At 44.4% G+C, this 18,318-nt stretch overlaps 1 protein-coding gene across 1 annotated transcript in view; it reads right to left on the bottom strand.

Annotated features, from left to right (window-relative positions):
* Positions 1-18,318, bottom strand: part of LOC115482024 (MATH and LRR domain-containing protein PFE0570w-like) — a 351,267-nt gene that overhangs the window by 198,485 nt on the left and 134,464 nt on the right. Inside the window, exon 4 of the mRNA XM_030221566.1 lies at positions 13,982-14,053. Within this exon, the coding sequence (XP_030077426.1) occupies positions 13,982-14,053 (72 nt within the window). The remainder of the gene's footprint in view (positions 1-13,981; positions 14,054-18,318) is intronic.

Raw genomic sequence — 18,318 nt, 5'->3', positions numbered from 1 at the left:
AGGGTTTCAACGTATCATCAACAACAACATCTAGATCCCTTTTCTTGGTCGGTGACTCCTAATGTGGAACCTTACATCACGTAACTATAGTTTGGGTTCCTGTTACCCACATGCATCACTTTGCACTTGCTCACATTAAAGATAATCTGACATTTGGATGCCCAGTCTCCCAGTCTCATAAGGTCCTCTTGTAATTTTTCACAATCCTCTTGCAATATAACAACTTTGAATAACATTGTATCATCAGCAGATTTAATTACCTCACTAGTTACTTCCATCTCTACATCATTTATAAATATGTTAAAAAGCAGCGGTCTCAGACCAGACCCCCAGGGGAACTCTACTCTTCTCCATTGAGAATACTGACCATTTAACCCTACTCTCTGTTTTCTATCCACAAAAGAACACTACATCCTATCCCATGACTCTCCAATTTCCTCTGCAGTCTTTCATGAACTACTTTGTCAAATGCCTTTTGAAAATCCGATAACACAATATCAACCGGCGCACCTTTATCCACATGTCACCCCTTCAAAGAAATGTAGTAGATTGGTGAGGCAAAATTTTTCTTCACTAAGTCCATGTTGGCTTTGTCTCATTAATCCATGCTTTTGAATATGCTCTGTAATTTTGTTCTTTATAATAGTATCTACCAATTTGCACAGCACCAATGTCAAGCTCACCGATCTATAATTTCCTGGATCACTTCTGGAACCTTTTTAAAAAAAATTGGCATGGGGCGTGTCAAGATGGCGGCCAGACGGTGTGGAGAGTTTGTTCAGTAACGCTGTTACCTTGATTTTTGGAATAATGCCTCATACTAAACGAAAAGGGGTGATAAGAAGCCAATTGCCGCTGGCTAGAACATCTTCCCCCTTGCAGCAAACGCTGGATAACTTTCTACATCAAATACCGTTCGAAACCGGATTGGTGAGTCCGTTGAAGAGCCTGGGTGAAGGAGCACCCGGGCCCTCTGGACTAGAGGTATCGCTCACACCACCGGAGCTGAATCCTCCTCCCTGCCTGGCCGCTGCAGTGGATGATGGGAGCGCGACTGACGCGGAAGGCGCTGAAACCGCGCTACCTGTCGGCGAGTTGTCTGCTGTGGAGGCTGGGGAAGCCGGAAGGCCCGAGAGAGCTCAGGAGGAGGCAACCCTGTTTGGAGAGCAGTTCAAGATTTGACTGTGGCTGTAAAGAAATCTACAAGTGAAATCCACCAAATAGTGAGTAAGATTGAGAAAGTAGATGCCTCATTGGAACAGGTAAAAATGGATTGCGCAAGCCAAGTGAATCAGTTCAATACAGAAATGAAAGAAATCAAGGTTACAGTAGGAGCCTTGATTTAAGAAAAGGTTAAGATACAACGAAAGATTGAGCAAATGGAAAATCATACTAGAAGATTGAACCTAAGATTACTGAACTTTCCACGTTCTTCATTATTGAATCCTATTGACCTATTTAAAAGTTACTTGCATGAAATATTACAGATTCCTGTTATTAATATTCCTCCGTGCAATAAGGTTTTTTATATACCTGTTAAGAATCATGACTCTAAAGGTCAAAAGGAAATAGAACAAAATATAACCGACTTTCTGGAAAATTCTACTTGTGAGATTAAAGACCGAGGAACTCTGATAGTTCAATTTGTTTTTGAGCAGGATTTGAACCATGTACTGAAGTTATATTTTAAAAATATTTCTAAATTGTTTCATGGACAAAAAGTTTGGGTATATCCGGATGTTTCTAGGTCTACTCAAGACAGAAGAAAGCTGTTTTTGAGCTTGCGTAATGAGTTAAAAAATTTGGGAGCTACATTTATGTTGGCATATCCCTGTAAATGTAAGATCACATATTTGGGGAATAAGTATATTTTCCTAGAACCATCGCAGCTACAGTTGTTTTTGGACCAGAAAAAACTAAGCAGTCCGTTAGAGAAATAATAACTTTCAGTTATAAATAATATACGGTTATCAGGTTAAGCCGAGTTTGGTTGTAATAGATGCTTATATACTCTCCTTTGTTACCTATCGCCCCCTCAACCAATGTTGTGGTCTAAGGAAGAGAGAATATTTAATTGCTGTATTAATTCCTGTAACAATGTGGCTCTGTGTTTCTGTACAAGAAAAATCTTTGTTTTGGCTTGTTATAAAAAATTTAATAAATAATTTAAACATAAAAAAAAATTGGCATTAAATTGGCCACCCTCCAATCTTCCGGTACCATGCTTGATAAATTACATATTACTAACAATAGTTCCGCAAGTTCATTTTTCAATTCTATCAGTACTCTGGGATGAATACCATCAGGGCAAGGCGATTTGCTACTCTTCAATTTGTCAAATTGTGCCATTACATCTTCCTGGTTTACAGAGATTTCATTTAGTTTCTTTGTCTGCTTTGAATACCATTTCTGGCACTGGTATCTCTCCCAAATCTTCCTCGGTAAAGACTGAGGCAAAGAACTCATTTAATCTCTCCGCTATTGCTTTGTCTTCCCTGAGTGCCCCTTTTACCCCTCGGTCATCTAGTGGTCCAATCGATTCTTTTGCTGGCTTCTTGCTTTTAATATACCTAAGAAAGATTTTACTAGCAGGCTTGTTTTTGAAAGAGAAGGGCGCCCATCTTTCGAGCCAAATCTGAAGATGGGCGTCCTTCTCATAGGGTCACCCAAATCAGTATAATCGAAAGCCAATTTTGGGCGTCCTCAACTGCTTTCCGTCGCAGAGATGACCAAAGTTCCCGGGGGCGTGTCGGAGGTGTAGCGAAGGCAGGACTGGGGAGTGCTTAACACATGGGCGTCCTCGACCCATAATCGAAAAAAGAAGAGCATCCCTGATGAGCACTTGGATGACTTTACTTGGTTCTTATTTTGTTTCGACCAGGCCACGAAAAGGTGCCTGAACTGACCAGATGACCACCTGAGGGAATCGGGGCTGACCTCCCATTACTCCCCAAGTGGTCACTAATGCCCTCCCACCCTCAAAAAAAAAATCTTTCAAACTATTTTGTGCCAGCCTCTATGCCATACTCAAGTCCATTGCAGCAGTATGCAGGTCCCTGGAGCAGTTTTAGTGGGTGCAGTGCACTTCAGACAGGCGGACTTAGGCCCATCTCCCCCCACCTGTTACACTTGGGGTGGTAAATGTAAGCCCTCCAAAACCCACCACAAACCCACTGTACCTACATCTAGGTGCCCCCCTTCACCCGTAAGGGCTATGGTAGTGGTGTACAGTTGTGGGGAGTGGGTTTTGGGGGACTCAGCACACACGGTAAGGGAGCTATGTACCTGGGAACATTTTATGAAGTTCACTGCAGTGCCCCCTAGGGTGCCCGGTTGGTGTCCTGGCATGTGAGGGGGACCAGTGTACTATGAATGCTGGCTCCTCCCACGACCAAAGGGCTTGGATTTGGTTGTTTCTGAGATGGACATCCTCAGTTTCCATTATCGCCGAAAATCAGAAACGATCCAAGTCTAAGGACGACCATCTCTAAGTCGACCTAAATTTCCAGATTTAGGCGTCCCCGACCGTATTATCGAAATGATAGATGGGTGTCCATCTTGTTTCGATAATACGGGTTTTCCCGCCCCTTCACAGGGACATCCTGCGAGGACGTCCTCAGAAAAACTTGGGCGCCCCTTTCAATTATGCCCCTCCACGTGTTTTTACCTTCAATGCAATCTTTTTTTTCAAAGTCCCTCTTTGCCTTCCTTATCAGCACTTTGCATTTGACTTGCAATACTGTTTCTTATTATTTTCAGTCCGATCCTTCTTCCATTTTCTGAAGGATTTTCTTTTAGCTCTAATAGCTTCCTTCACCTTGCTTTTAAACCATGCTGGCTCATGGCTTCCTTCCTCTTTTTTTTTTAATACATGGATGAGCTTCCAAGATGGTATTCATCCATGACATCCAGCAAACATTTTCCCCGAGACCTCAAATTTCAAACAGGACAATAATTAGAATAAGTCAACTCGTACCACATGTGTACGACTGTGACTTTTTCTTGGTTTGTGCTCCTCTCGCCCTCTGGTGGCCAGAACCGGTGGCAGCCATAGACTTTCCAGACTCTCTTTTCAGTCCGGTCCAGATATTTTAGCCCTCCAGTCTTGCTTGGAAGTTTGGCAGCTAGCCTCACCCGTAGCTGCCTTGAGATTGCTGCAGCTGAGCCTCAGCTGCTGATGGGCTTATTAGCCACCTGGAAACTTTCTGCTTTGCCTCTGCAAATGCCAAAGATCCAGGTTAGTGTTTGGTGCTGATAGGAGCACTTCTATCTTGCTGTGCTGTTAGGATCACTTCTGCCTGCTTGTTTAAGCTTCCCTGCTTTACCCTTTTGGCTTCCCTGCTTTACCCTTCTGGTGCTGATAGAAGCACTTCTGTCTTGCTGTGCTGTTAGGAGCACTTCTGCCTTGGGTGTTTGAGCTTCCCTGCTTTACCCTTTTGAGGTTCCCTCCTCAGCCTTTTGGTGCTGTTAGGAGCACTTCTGCTTTGTCTTGTGTCTTACCTGTATGCCTTGTTCTTGTCTGGGTGCCTGTGGGCACTCCTATTTTGAACTCTAACTCTGTTTCTGTCAAGCTTGATCTGTATCTTATTCCCTGTCTGAGAATCCCGAATCCTCAGTAGTCCCGAACCTTGTGTTAGTCAAGCTTGTTTAGTATCCTGTGTCCGGTGTGAGAATCCTGTTGGTCTAGTCTGTCTGCAAGCGAGGTCCAGTAAGTCCTTCCAGCCGCCTGCACCTGGGGGCTCAACCCCTGGGGAATGGTGGTGAAGCACAGGTGAAGACCAGTTGCTCTGTCCTGCTTATTCCCTGCTTGCCTACTGCTGTAGTTCCAGTCCTGTGGTTCCAGTTCGCTTGTTCTAGCTTTGCCTGTCTACAGCTTCTCCTGCCTTGCTTGTTTACCCAGTCCAGGTTGAGGGCCTTGCCTACTGCTGCTGCTTGTCGTCAGCGGTCCAAGAGCTCACTTGGTGCCAGTGTCCGAGAGCCTGAGACCATGACAACATGCGTGTGCGCCACACTTAAAATTGAGGTTGGTGCTGCGACCTTCACGCAACAAACCAAATACTGGCTCTGCATGGAAACTGCTCTATCAAGTCCCCCCCCCCCCCCCCACTGCAGCCACTCAAAAGAAATCTATATGACCCCCCCCCCCCCCCGAGACAGAAGAGAAGGAAAGAGTTTGCTATACAGATGGTCTTCAGTTGATCTCAGTTTTCCAGCTCTGTCAAAATCTGTTCCTTTGTTTACGTTTTTGTTTTTAGTAACTCAGAGCAATACCAGGTAAATCTGGATTCTCCCGCCCTTTGCTTTTCTGAAACCTGGCCATCCGATCTGTTCAGGAGCTGAGACCTGTTCAGGTCTGCCACCATCTGCTGGAGACAGAGAAATACAGAGCACCACGTGCTTCACGGTTGCTGTACAGGGCACAGTCCAGAGCTTTTCTTCTCCTCTCCATCTGCTGTTTGACAGGCACAACTCCCTGTACTGGACTGGTTTAGTATGAACATTAATGGGGAAAAAAAAGTTTAGCATTAATTCTAGCATTAAGTACCTACTGTGACCTAGTAGCTGAATTTACCAAGCCATAGCGGAGAGATTAAATTAAAAAAAATTCTTTGCTTCGGTCTTCATCGAGGAAGATTTCGGTGGGATACCGGTGCCGGAAATGGTATTCGAAGCTGACGAGTCGGAGAAACTTAATGAAATCTCTGTAAACCTGGAGGATCTAATGGAGCAGTTCTACAAACTGAAGAGTAGCAAATCTCCTGGACCGGATAGTATTCATCCCAGAATACTGATAGAAATGAAAAATGAGCTTGCAGAGCTATTGTTAGAAATATGTAATTTATCCTTATCAATAGAAATCAAACAAAATAAAACATGGAAAAGAAAATAAGATGATACCTTTTTTATTGGACATAACTTTATACATTTCTTGATTAGCTTTCGAAGGTTGCCCTTCTTCGTCAGATCGGAAATAAGCAAATGTGCTAGCTGACAGTGTATATAACTGAAAACATTCAAGCATTACTATGACAGTCTGACAGGGTGGGAGGATGGGGGTGGGTAGGAGGTATGCATGGGGACATCAAAGCATATCATTGATATTCTAACAGGATGGGTGTGGATAGGTGAGGGATGGGGTGAGCAACAGAGACATACAGCTTTATGGTTTATAATGGGCTAGGAACCCCAGATCCTTGTTAAGTCCTTTCTGTTGGGTGTTAAAATATTCAATCATTCTGACTTCAAAGGTCTTACGTTCTTGTATGGTTTTAAAGTTACCTTTCAGGATTCTCACTGTGAAGTCACTGGTACAGTGTCCTGGTCCTGTAAAATGCTGACCAACAGGGGTGGGAGCCCTACTGGCACCAGTATTGTTCATGTGATGTCTATGTAAATTGAATCTTGTCTTAAGCATCTGGCCTGTTTCTCCAATATAGCATCCTTCATTACATTTTTTACACTGAATGATATATACAACATTGGAAGATGAGCAAGTGAAAGATCCCTTTATGTTGAATATCTTTCCTTTGTGGATGACTTTGGGGTCCTGTGAAATATTTTGGCATAGTTTGCAACTGGATAAATTACAGGGACTTCACAGTGAGAATCCTGAAAGGTAACTTTAAAACCATACAAGAACGTAAGACCTTTGAAGTCAGAATGATTGAATATTTTAACACCCAACAGAAAGGACTTAAAGATCTGAGGTTCCTAGCCCATTATAAACCATAAAGCTGTATGTCTCTGTTGATCACCCCACCCCTCACCTATCCACACCCATCCTGTTAGAATATCAATGATATGCTTTGATGTCCCCATGCATACCTCCTACCCACCCCCATCCTCCCACCCTGTCAGACTGTCATAGTAATGCTTGAATGTTTTCACTTATATACACTGTCAGCTAGCACATTTGCTTACTTCCGATCTGACGAAAAAGGGCAACCTTCGAAAGTTAATCAAGAAATGTATTAAGTTATGTCCAATAAAAAAGGTATCATCTTATTTTCTTTTCCATGTTTTATTTTGTTTGATTTCTATTGATAACCTTAAGAGTGGACTAACACGGCTACCACACTCCTCTACTTAATTTATCCTTAAAATCGAGCGTGGTACTGGAAGACTGGAGGGTGGCCAATGTAACGCCGATTTTTAAAAAAGGTTCCAGAGGAGATCCGGGAAATTATAGACTAGTGAGTCTGACGTCAGTGCCGGGCAAAATGGTAGAGACTATTATTAAGAACAAAATTACGGGGAAATTATGGGGAAACGGCGATCAGGATCTACCAACGGAGGTCCAGGTCGGGACACCACGTTACTTACTTAATTCCAACTTGTTTCAGTCCGTCCGTTCCAGCTTGTTCCTGTCCGTCTGTTCCAGCATGCTCCAATCCGTCTGTTCTAGCTTATTCCAGTCCTACTGCTCCAGTCCATCCGTCCGTCTGTTCCAGCTTGTTCCAATCCATCCATTCCAACTTATTCCGGTCCACCTGTTCCAGCTTGTTCCAGTCCGTTCGTTCCAGTTTGTTCCAGTCACATCGCATCTGCCCCAACCTGCCTGCCTGCCATCAACCAACCTGCCTGCTTCTCTGCCCGTTGACTTGCCTGCTTTTCAGCCCATCAACTACCTGCCTGCCTTCAAGCCTGCACAACTACCTAACTGCCTCCCCACCTGCTGGCTTGCCAGCCCATTAACCTGTCTGCCTGCCAGCTCACCCATCACCTGCCTGCCTACCAGCCCATCAACCTACCTGCCCCTGCCCACCCATCAACCTACCTACCCACCTGCCAGCCCTTCTACCTACCTCCTCACTACTACTACTCCCCACTACTTATGACCCCTATACACATTCTTTTCATCGCCCTGTCCCTTCCTAATCTTTTCCCTCTCCCCCTACCGCTGTCTACTGCAGGAACTCACTGCCCATCCATGTCCTCTCCCGTCCTGCTCACTACTGCAATACCCTACCCACCCCCATCCCTCACCACATCACCATCTCTCCTATCCCCCTTCTCCTTCCTAGCTCTCAACCTTCAACACTTCCTTCCTGCCATTAGCCCATCCCCATTCCTCCTAAGCGCATCCCGTCTTCGTCGCCTTTGTCGCCCTACCTCCCCCACCCTCCTCCGCACTCTCTTACTCCTTCTCCTGCTATCCGCCGGAGACATCAATCCCAATCCAGGTCCCCCACACCTGTCCTCGTCTTATCCATGCAAACGATTCTGGGACGTCTCCAATCTCATCTCCATTCCTCTCTTCCCACCCTCTTCCCTCCCCTTCTCGTGTGCCCTGTGGAATGCCTGCTCTGTCTGCAACAAACTTTCCTTCACCCATGATCTCTTCATCTCCCGTTCCCTTCAACTGCTCGCCCTAACTGAAACCTGGCTCACCCCCAACGACTCTGCCTCAGCCGCGGCCCTATGCCATGGAGGTTATCTTTTCTCCCACAGTCCCCGCCCAATCGGCCGCGGAGGTGGTGTCGGGTTACTACTTTCGCCCACCTGTAGTTTTCAACCCCTCCTCCTACCGCAGTCTCACTGCTTCTCATCCTTTGAAGTTCACTCCATCCGTCTATTCTACCCGCTGCCACTTAGAGTCGCAGTCATTTACCGTCCTCCTAATAAGTTCCTCCCCTCCTTCCTTACCGAATTCGATGCATGGCTCTCCGTTTTTCTTGAACCCTCATCTCCATCCCTCATTCTTGGAGACTTTAACATACATGCTGATGACCCATCCGACTCCTACACTTCTCAGTTCCTCACTCTGACATCCTCCTTCAACCTCCAGCTGAGCTCCACCACCCCTACTCACCAAACTGGCCATTGTCTTGACCTTGTCCTCTCCTCTACCTGCTCACCCTCCAACTTCTGCGCCTCAGCTCTTCCTCTCTCAGATCACTGCCACAGACCATTATTAAAGTGACTTGGGGAAAATCCACTGCTTATTGCTGGGATAAGCAGCATAAATGTTTAGTACTTTTTTGGGATCTTGCCAGGTATTTGTGATCTGGATTGGCCACTGTTGGAAACAGGATGCTGGGCTTGATGGACCTTTGGTCTGTCCCAGTGTGGCAATACTTATGTACCTGATCACCTTCACACTTCATCACCCCCCTCAGTCCCGCCCTACACTAACCACTACTTTCAGGAATCTCCAGGCCATCGACCCTTCCACCTTATCCTCTAGTATCTCTAATCTCCTCCCCTCCATCATGTCCTCCAAGTCTGTCGACAAGGCTGTCTCCGCTTACAATGTCACACTCTCCTCTACTCTGGACACCCTTGCACCACCCATCTCCCATCCCACAAGGCGTACTAATCCCCAGCCCTGGCTGACCCCCTGCATCTGATTCCTTCGCTCCTGTGCCTGTTCTGCTGAACGCCTCTGGAGGAAATCTCGCACCCATACCGACATCATTCATTTTCAAATTCAAATTCATGCTATCCTCCTTCCAGTCCTCCCTATTCCTTGCCAAACAGGACTATTACACCCAATTGACTAATTCCCTCAGCTCCAACCCTCGTCGTCTCTTCGCCACCCTCAACTCCCTCCTCAAAGTGCCCTCCACTCCCACCCCCACCCCCTCACTCTCTCCCCAATCACTGGCTACTTCAGCGACAAGGTACTGAAGATCAACCTCGAATTCACTACCAAACCACCTCCTCCTCCTCACCCTTTAACCCACTCCCTCAACCAACCAACCCAGGCATCCTTCTCCTCTTTTTCTAATATCACTGAAGAGGAAACCGCCCACCTTCTTTCCTCCTCGAAATGCACCACCTGTTCCTCTGACCCCATCCCCACCAACTTACTTTACACCATCTCTCCTACTGTCACCCCCTCCATCTGTCATATCCTCAACCTCTCTCTCTCCACTGCAACTGTCCCTGACACCTTCAAGCATGCTGTAGTCACACCACTCCTCAAAAAACCATCACTTGACCCTACCTGTCCCTCCAACTACCGCCCCATTTCCCTCCTACCCTTCTTTAACAAGATACTTGAACGCGCCGTTCATTGCCGTTGCCTTGATTTTCTCTCCTCTCATGCCATCCTCGACCCGCTTCAATCCGATTTTCGCCTTCTACACCTATCCGCCGCTTTTGACAATGTTAATCATAATCTACTTCTTGCCGCACTATCCTCATTTGGGTTCCAGGGCTCTGTCCTCTCCTGGTTCTCCTCTTATCTCTCCCACCGTACCCTCAAAGTACATTCTCATGGATCTTCCTCCACCCCCATCTCGCTCTCTGTTGGAGTTCCTCAGGGATCTGTCCTTGGACCCCTTCTTTTTTCAATCTACACTTCTTCCCTGGGCTCGCTGATCTCATCTCATGGTTTCCAGTATCATCTTTATGCTGACGACACTCAGCTTTATCTCTCCACACCAGACATCACTGCGGAAACCCAGGTCAAGGTATCGGCCTGCTTGTCCGACACTGCTGCTTGGATGTCCAACTGCCACCTGAAACTGAACATGACCAAGACCGAGCTTACTGTCTTTCCACCCAAACCCACTTCTCCTCTCCCCCCACTCTCTATCTCAGTCGATGGCACCCTCATCCTCCCCGTCTCATCTGCCCGCAACCTCGGAGTCATCTACGACTCCTCCCTCTCTTTCTCTGCGCATATCCAGCAGATAGCCAAGACCTGTCGCTTCTTTCTTTATAACATCAGCAAAATTTGCCCTTTCCTCTCTGATCACTCCATCCAAACTCTCGTCCACTCTATCACCTCTCGCCTTGACTACTGCAACCTACTCCTCACTGGCCTCCCACTTAGCCATCTGTCCCCCCTTCAATCCATTCAGAACTCTGCTGCACGTCTTATCTTCCGCCTAGACCGATATACTCATATCACCCCTCTCCTCAAGTCACTTCACTGGCTTCTGATCAGGTACCGCGTTCAGTTCAAGCTTCTCCTACTAACCTACAAATGCATTCAATCTGCAGCCCCTCTCTACCCTTATCTCCCCCTACACTCCTACCCGAAACCTCCGCTCACAGGACAAATCCCTCCTCTCTGTACCCTTCTCCGCCACCGCCAATTCCAGGCTCCGCCCTTTCTGCCTCGCCTCTCCCTATTCTTGGAATAAACTTCCTGAGCCCATATGCCAAGCACCCTCCCTGCCTGTCTTCAAATCCTTGCTCAAAGCCCACCTCTTCAATGTCGCCTTCGGCACCTAACCATTCTACCTCTATTCAGGGATACTCTAGACTGCCCCAATTTGATTGTCTGCACATGTTGCCCATTAGATTGTAAGCTCCTTTGAGCAGGGACTGTCCTTCTTTGTTAAACTGTACAGCGCTGCGTAACCCTAGTAGCGCTTTAGAAATGTTAAGTAGTAGTAGTACAGTGCATATTCAAAAGCATGGATTAATGAGACAAAGTCAACATGGATTTAGTGAAGGGAAATCATGCCTCACCAATCTACTACATTTCTTTGATAGGGTGAACAAACATGTGGATAAAGGGGATCCAGTTGATATTGTGTATCTGGATTTTCAGAAGGCGTTTGACAAAGTACCTCATGAAAGACTCCAAAGGAAATTGGAGAGTCATGGGATAGGTGGTAGTGTTTTATTGTGGATTAAAAAATGGTTAAAAGATAGAAAACAGAGAGTAGGGTTAAATGGTCAGTATTCTCAATGGAGAAGGATAGTTAGTGGGGTTCTCCAGGGCTCTGTGCTGGGACCGCTGCTTTTTAACATATTTATAAATGGCCTAGAGATGGGAGTAACTAGTGAGGTAATTAAATTTGCTGATGACACAAAGTTATTCAAAGTCGTTAAATTGCAAGAGGATTGTGAAAAATTACAAGAGGACCTTACGAGACTGGGAGACTGGGCGTCTAAATGGCAGATGGCGTTTAATGTGAACAAGTGCAAAAGAGGAACCCGAATTATAGCTACGTTATGCAAGGTTCCACGTTAGGAGTCACGGACCAAGAAAGGGATCTAGGTGTTGTCATTGATGATACATTGAAACCTTCTGCTCAGTGTGCTGCTGCAGCTAAGAAAGCAAATAGAATGTTTGGTATTATTAGGAAAGGAATGGAAAACAAAAATGAGGATGTTATAATGCCTTTGTATCGCTCCATGGTGCGACTGCACCTCGAATAGTGTGTTCAATTCTGGTTGTTGCATTCTAAAAAAGATATAGTGGAATTAGAAAAGGTGCAGAGAAGGGCGACGAAAATGAGGAAAGGCTAAAGCAGCTAGGGCTCTTCAACTTGGAGAAAAGGCGGCTGAGGGGAGATATGATAGAGGTCTATAAAATAATGAGTGCAGTTGAACGGGTAGATGTGAAGTGTCTGTTAACGCTTTCCAAAAATACTAGGACTAGGGGGCATGCGATGAAGGTACAATGCAGTAAATTTAAAACGAATCGGAAAAAATCTTTCTTCACTCAACGTGTAATTAAACTCTGGAATTCGTTGCCAGAGAATGTGGTAAAAGCGGTTAGCTTAGCGGAGTTTAAAAAAGGTTTGGACGGCTTCCTAAAGGAAAAGTCCACAGACCGTTATTAAATGGACTTGGGGAAAATCCACTATTTCTGGGATAAGCAGTATAAAATGTTTTGTAGATTTTTGGGATCTTGCCGGGTATTTGTGACCTGGATTGGCCACTGTTGGAAACAGGATGCTGGGCTCAATGGACCTTTGGTCTTTCCCAGTATGGCAATACTTATGTACGAAGCTACAATAATGCATGTAGAATACAATATATGCAGAACTCACACAACTGATGCTGCTATTGAGAAAAACAAAATGATTATTCCAACGCAAGAAAAATATTAATGAGCTACACTACATTCCAAGCAGCATATTAAAATGAAAATGGAGTAACATATCACAAGAACTTTACAAGGATTAAGGTAGTTTGTGAGAATAAACGAAGGGACAGATAACACCAAGAGAAAACCACCTCCTCAAATTGGCCCTTCCTCCAAGATCATCCCATTGGCCTCTAAACAAATTTTTTTTTCTGTATATAAAGCCTGTTTCAAACATCGAAAGGATTTTTATAAAATTGTGTAACTGCACACGCACACAAAAAGTGTACACCTACTTTTATATAAACTGCCTCTAGACATTTCAAAGGGTGTAGTTTGAGCAGAGCAGATGTGGAATTGTCATACAAGTGTGTAGATTATAAATCACTCATGTACACATACACACATTTACACTTTCACAGCAAGTGTAAATTTGTGTCAGCAATTATGCACTCCTGAGGGTGTATGTGACTATGTTGACTTTATAAAATAAGCTATGTGTTATAAAAGTCAGGCCCAAAATGTCAGGATACCCCACTATTCCAGGTCAAGAACAAACCCACACTTGAAAACGCCCTCCCCACATTTAAACAATCTCCATATATACTTATCTCCATTGCACTCACAGGATAGCCAGGAGAATTAAACATTCAAGGGGTCTTTTTACTAAGCTATGGTAAAAAGGGCTCTGTACTAGCAGCAGGGGCATTTTTGCTGCGCATTTGCGGCCCTTTTTACCACAGCGGGTACCACAGCCATGGCCATGTGGTAAGATTGCTCTTACTGCGCGACTATGTAAGAGGAAGCACTTACCGCTACCCACTGAGGGGCTCCCATGCTAACCAGGTAGTACGTGGCACTGACCGATTACCACCAGGTAGCTGCCACACTAGAAAATAGTGTCCAATTTTCCCTTGCATTAGAAATGGATCACGCTAGAGCTGGAAAAACCACCAGTGCCTGCGTTGGGCCAGCGGTAGCTCCACATTGGTGCACAATAAGCCCACATTGGGCTTACTGCCGTTTTGTAAAAGGGTCCCTGAATTACTTTTGAGGCAATTATAATTTAAAAATCTATAATTGTTAAACCTTGTAAAATCAGAGGATTGAAAAGACTACGGAAGCCTTCCAGTGAACAAAATTTATGACACTGAAGAGGAGGAAAAAAACAAGGAGTTGCTTTGAAAGTAAATCTTCAGTACTTACAGATACTGTAATGACACCAGTTCTAAAAGTGAATTATCTTTGAAGGCTACCAATGGATTATGGTCCAAGAACCTGAAAGATGCAAAAATACTTAACACACATTTATAACCCACATATCAATAATATTTTTAAGCAGCTAGCAAGATAACAGACATAACATACAAGACATTTACCATAAAATAGTAATTATACGTAATAGAAATTAAGTAAGAGTTTACACCCTTTCAAAATGTTAATCTGTCTCTAGCTGCAAGGAAATAAATTCCAAAGAACTGACCCAGTGACATAAACTATACATTAAGTATCACACTCAATAGTATCATGAGGAGCCCCTGCTGTGACAATCTCAAGGGTCATCGTACTATACAAGGTTGTACTATTATTACATACAAATAGCCTGGTGCATTGATGTGCTGCACTTTAAAAAGTCAACTATCCAAAATAATAAGATGCAGTCAGACTACTTACTATGTGGCTAGACATACAATCATGTTAGTACTGGAAAGGCTGTGTAGGTGTGTGCATATATACATATCCTATATAATAACTAGCTGTTAAGCCCGTAACAACAAGCTAGTTTTTGGTTTTCCTATGGCCTCCCCCCGTCCACCAACCCTCCTCTCCCCCCTCCCATCCGCTCCATCCACCCGAGTCCATCAACTGTTCTCTCCCCTACCCTCCATCCTCGGGCTCCCATCCATGTCCCCCCATCTCCTAAGTGTACCGCGATTGTGACCTCCTCTACCCCCCCCCCCCCGGCGTCGCCCCCCCCCTTTCCGCCGTCATCATGTCCTCCTTTAGCTGCTTTCATTACCTCCTGTGCTTCCTGTCATCAGTTCGCCTCCATCACGGCATCCGTTTCCCTCAGTTCCGTTCCGCCCTCTCCTTCCCTCCCTCCTCCTCCGATTTCCACGCCCATGTCCAAGACCTCCTCCCTATTGGGCTGTACTGCTGGTGGAAGCGGGGCTTGGACTTCTGCATTCTCAACATTCGGTCTCTACTGCGCATTTGCGGGTGAGTCGGTCACTTGTCATTTATATGTTTGATTCTCACCACCAACGTTCTAATGTGTGACTGCCTGTGTCCGTGGCTCCTTCGGAGTTGCTGAGCTAGGCTCCGTAGCCAGGCTGACTTCACTCACAGCTAGAGAGGGTCGGGGCGGCTTCCGGAGCGCCGGCTCTGCCAAGATGGCCGGCGTTGCACTTCGCGGGGAAATCATGTGCCCAGAGAGGGTCAGGGCAGCTTCCGGAGCGCTGGCTCTGCCAAGATGGTCGGCGCTCCACTTCGTGGGGGAATCCTGCGCCCAGAGAGAGAGAGGGTCGGGGCGGCTTCAGGAGCGCCAGCTCTGCCAAGATGGCCGGTGTTCCACTTCGCAGGAGGAGCGCTTCGTCACCAAGGAAGTGAACAGCCTGACACACAATGGTTAGTTACAAAACCTGGGTCCCTGGAGGGGGGCCAGCTGAGAGAGCAGGGTCGTTGGACATGGGTAGCTGGAGGGGGGGGCAGGGGGAAGGAAGGGGGGTCCAGAGATCAGAGAGGTGAGGGTGGAATGGGGTCGTCAGACCATAAAGGTGAGGGTGGAGGGGGATGCTGAGAGAGGGGGGGGGGGGCACACACTCACTCACTCTCTGTCTCTCACACTCTCTGTCACACATACACAGTCTCACACACACAGACACTCTGTCTTACACACACTCTCTCTCTCACACAAACACACACACACTCTGTCTCTCTCTCTCTCTCATTCTCTCTCTGACACACACACTCGCTCTCAAACATACACTCCGAGAAAAACCTTGCTAGCACCCGTTTCATTTCTGACAGAAACGGGCCTTTTTTACTAGTATATATATATAATATACATGTGTGTGAATCTTATTCAAAAAGAAGAAAAAAACCTCAGAAACCGTGAATTTATTTCTCATCAAAAATCGTTTCCAATTATCTTTCATGGGTCTTCAAAAACTCCCTTTTTTCTCATTTAGAATTCACTCATATATAACATTTTGCTCACTTTTATTCAGATTTGTCAACACTAACTTCTGTACAAATCTGTGCATATCAAATATTTCTTTTTAACTTTTTTTTTAAGAAAAGCTGGTTGCAAATAACAAAAAGAAACGGCACTTAACTTAAAACCGATGGGGCCACCGTTTCAACACGTTATACTGGCTTCCTTAGGGGTTTATTTATTCATCGTGCAGTTCCATTATATATAACCAGCAAAATTCTGGAAAACAATAAATTAAGTTAGTATATTAGGTTATTAAAATCATATATTGTTCATAAAATAACAATTCACTGCTCACAGATATTGGTTCATGTGATCTTCTCAGCACTCAGAAAATGGCATCTAAAAATCAAAAAGCTGCCACTGCCATTTTAAATTTCCTCCCCTCAATGATGTTAAGGTCACATGTTCTTACTATTATATACTATAATAAAAGTTTTTCTATTAGCTTAAACAAATGGGTTTTTTTCTAAAGATATTCCTTAAATACAACCCTGAGGAAGCCAATATAACATGTTGAAACAGTGGCCCCATTGGTTTTACGTTAAGTGCTGTTTCTTTTTCTGTTTTTTTTTAACTTCAAAAAGAAAACATATTTGATATGCACAAATTTACACAGAAGTTAATGGTGACAAATTTGACTAGAAGTGAGCAAAAATTTTATATATGAGTGAACCCTTAAAAAGTTTTTTGTATTTTTTAAAGACCCATGAAAGATAATTGGAACTGATTTTTGATGAGATTCAGATACACGTCTCAGTCACGGTTTCTAAGTCTTTTTCTCCCTTTCGAATAAGATTCACATGTATATATATTTTTTGTATGCAACCTTTCCAGTACAAACCTGTGCTAAATGATAAATTAGACCCTTTCAGCCATTGGCAGCCAATGAAGATCTTTAATATGTGCATAATATGGTCATTAAACAACAAAATGTCCGCCAGTGAAGACCAAAATATGTGACCTCAAAAAATGGGGAAAATGTCTCATACACTCCTCCTGTGGCAACACTCTCACTTTTCAGGTGCACACAGCGCAAAAAGTAATCATAGACATTAAAAAACCCCTTAAATGCTTTTTTTGTTTTTTTAAATATGCAAAAAAAGTGTATACAAAAAAATATATATATAATAAAATTCTTCACTTTTGAACGCCCAAACTGACAGCAAGAATTCAAATCACTTATCTTAGCCTGCTGTCCAGTTCAAATGAAGGGTGGTTTGGGCATTCAAAAGCGAAGGAAGTATCAATTTTCAATATATTCTGGACTTCCTGCAATGCCTTGATACTCGAAGAAGCTATTCTGAGGTACAAGGCACTGTAGTAGTCCACCCACGACAATACCATGCTCCAAACAACAGCTCTAAAATCATACTGAGACAACATGGGTTTCAATTTATGCAAAAGATGCAAGATATATAAAAGTTGTTTCAACAACCTTACAAACTTGACTTTTAATAGTAAGTATCCAGTGTCACCCGTAACAACTTCATCTTTACCAGGCACACCAAAAAAAAAAAAAAAACCACAGTTCAAAAAAGTCAATTAACCTGAAAGCATATATATACACTGTTGTGAAAGTGATGTCTGAACAGAATAAAACGGGCCTAGGAGTGTGGAGTTGGATTCTTGGCCCCAAACAAATTCTGCAGAACTGTCTGATCAAACTGACTGTTGCGTTGTGTGTCTTGCACAAGGCAATAGTGTAATATGAATGTGTGGACTAACACCACGTCGCAGTCTTGCAAATTTAGTCAATAGAGGCTGATCTGAAATGTTCTACCGAAGCCGTCATGGCTCTGACATTGTGAGCCTTGACAAGACCCTCGAATCTCAGCCCAGCTTGGGCATAAATAAAAGATACCTAGCCAACAAGAGATACGTAAACCGCTTTGAATGTAGTTGGAAAAACCACAGAAAGGCGGTATATAAGTCCCATCCTCATATTCCATTTTCTTTTCCATGTTTTAGTTTGTTTTATTTCTATTGATATAATCTATACATCGAAACCACAGATACCACCACAGCTGCCTTTCTGTACACGACAGCACTAGGATTCACACAGGTAATCAATTTACCAACCCAAGAAAAGGGGCACATACTAGACATGGTATTATACAAAGGGGTTGACATCCCAGAATTCCGGGATAACAGTATTGAAATAACACCCCTATCATGCTCAGACCATTTTCTAATTAAATTTTCCCTTACTGACCATCTGAAACAAATGGCACCTCCTAGAGTTTGAAAGGAGATCAAAGAAAAAAAAAAAAGCTGACCACTGAAAATTTCCTAAAGGCCTTGGACTATCCACACGTGGATGAAA

Source organism: Microcaecilia unicolor, chromosome 12, assembly GCF_901765095.1.
Source record: "Microcaecilia unicolor chromosome 12, aMicUni1.1, whole genome shotgun sequence".
Taxonomy (NCBI): domain Eukaryota; kingdom Metazoa; phylum Chordata; class Amphibia; order Gymnophiona; family Siphonopidae; genus Microcaecilia; species Microcaecilia unicolor.
The sequence above is the reverse complement of the archived record's forward strand: the minus strand, read 5'-3'. Positions and strand labels throughout refer to the sequence as shown.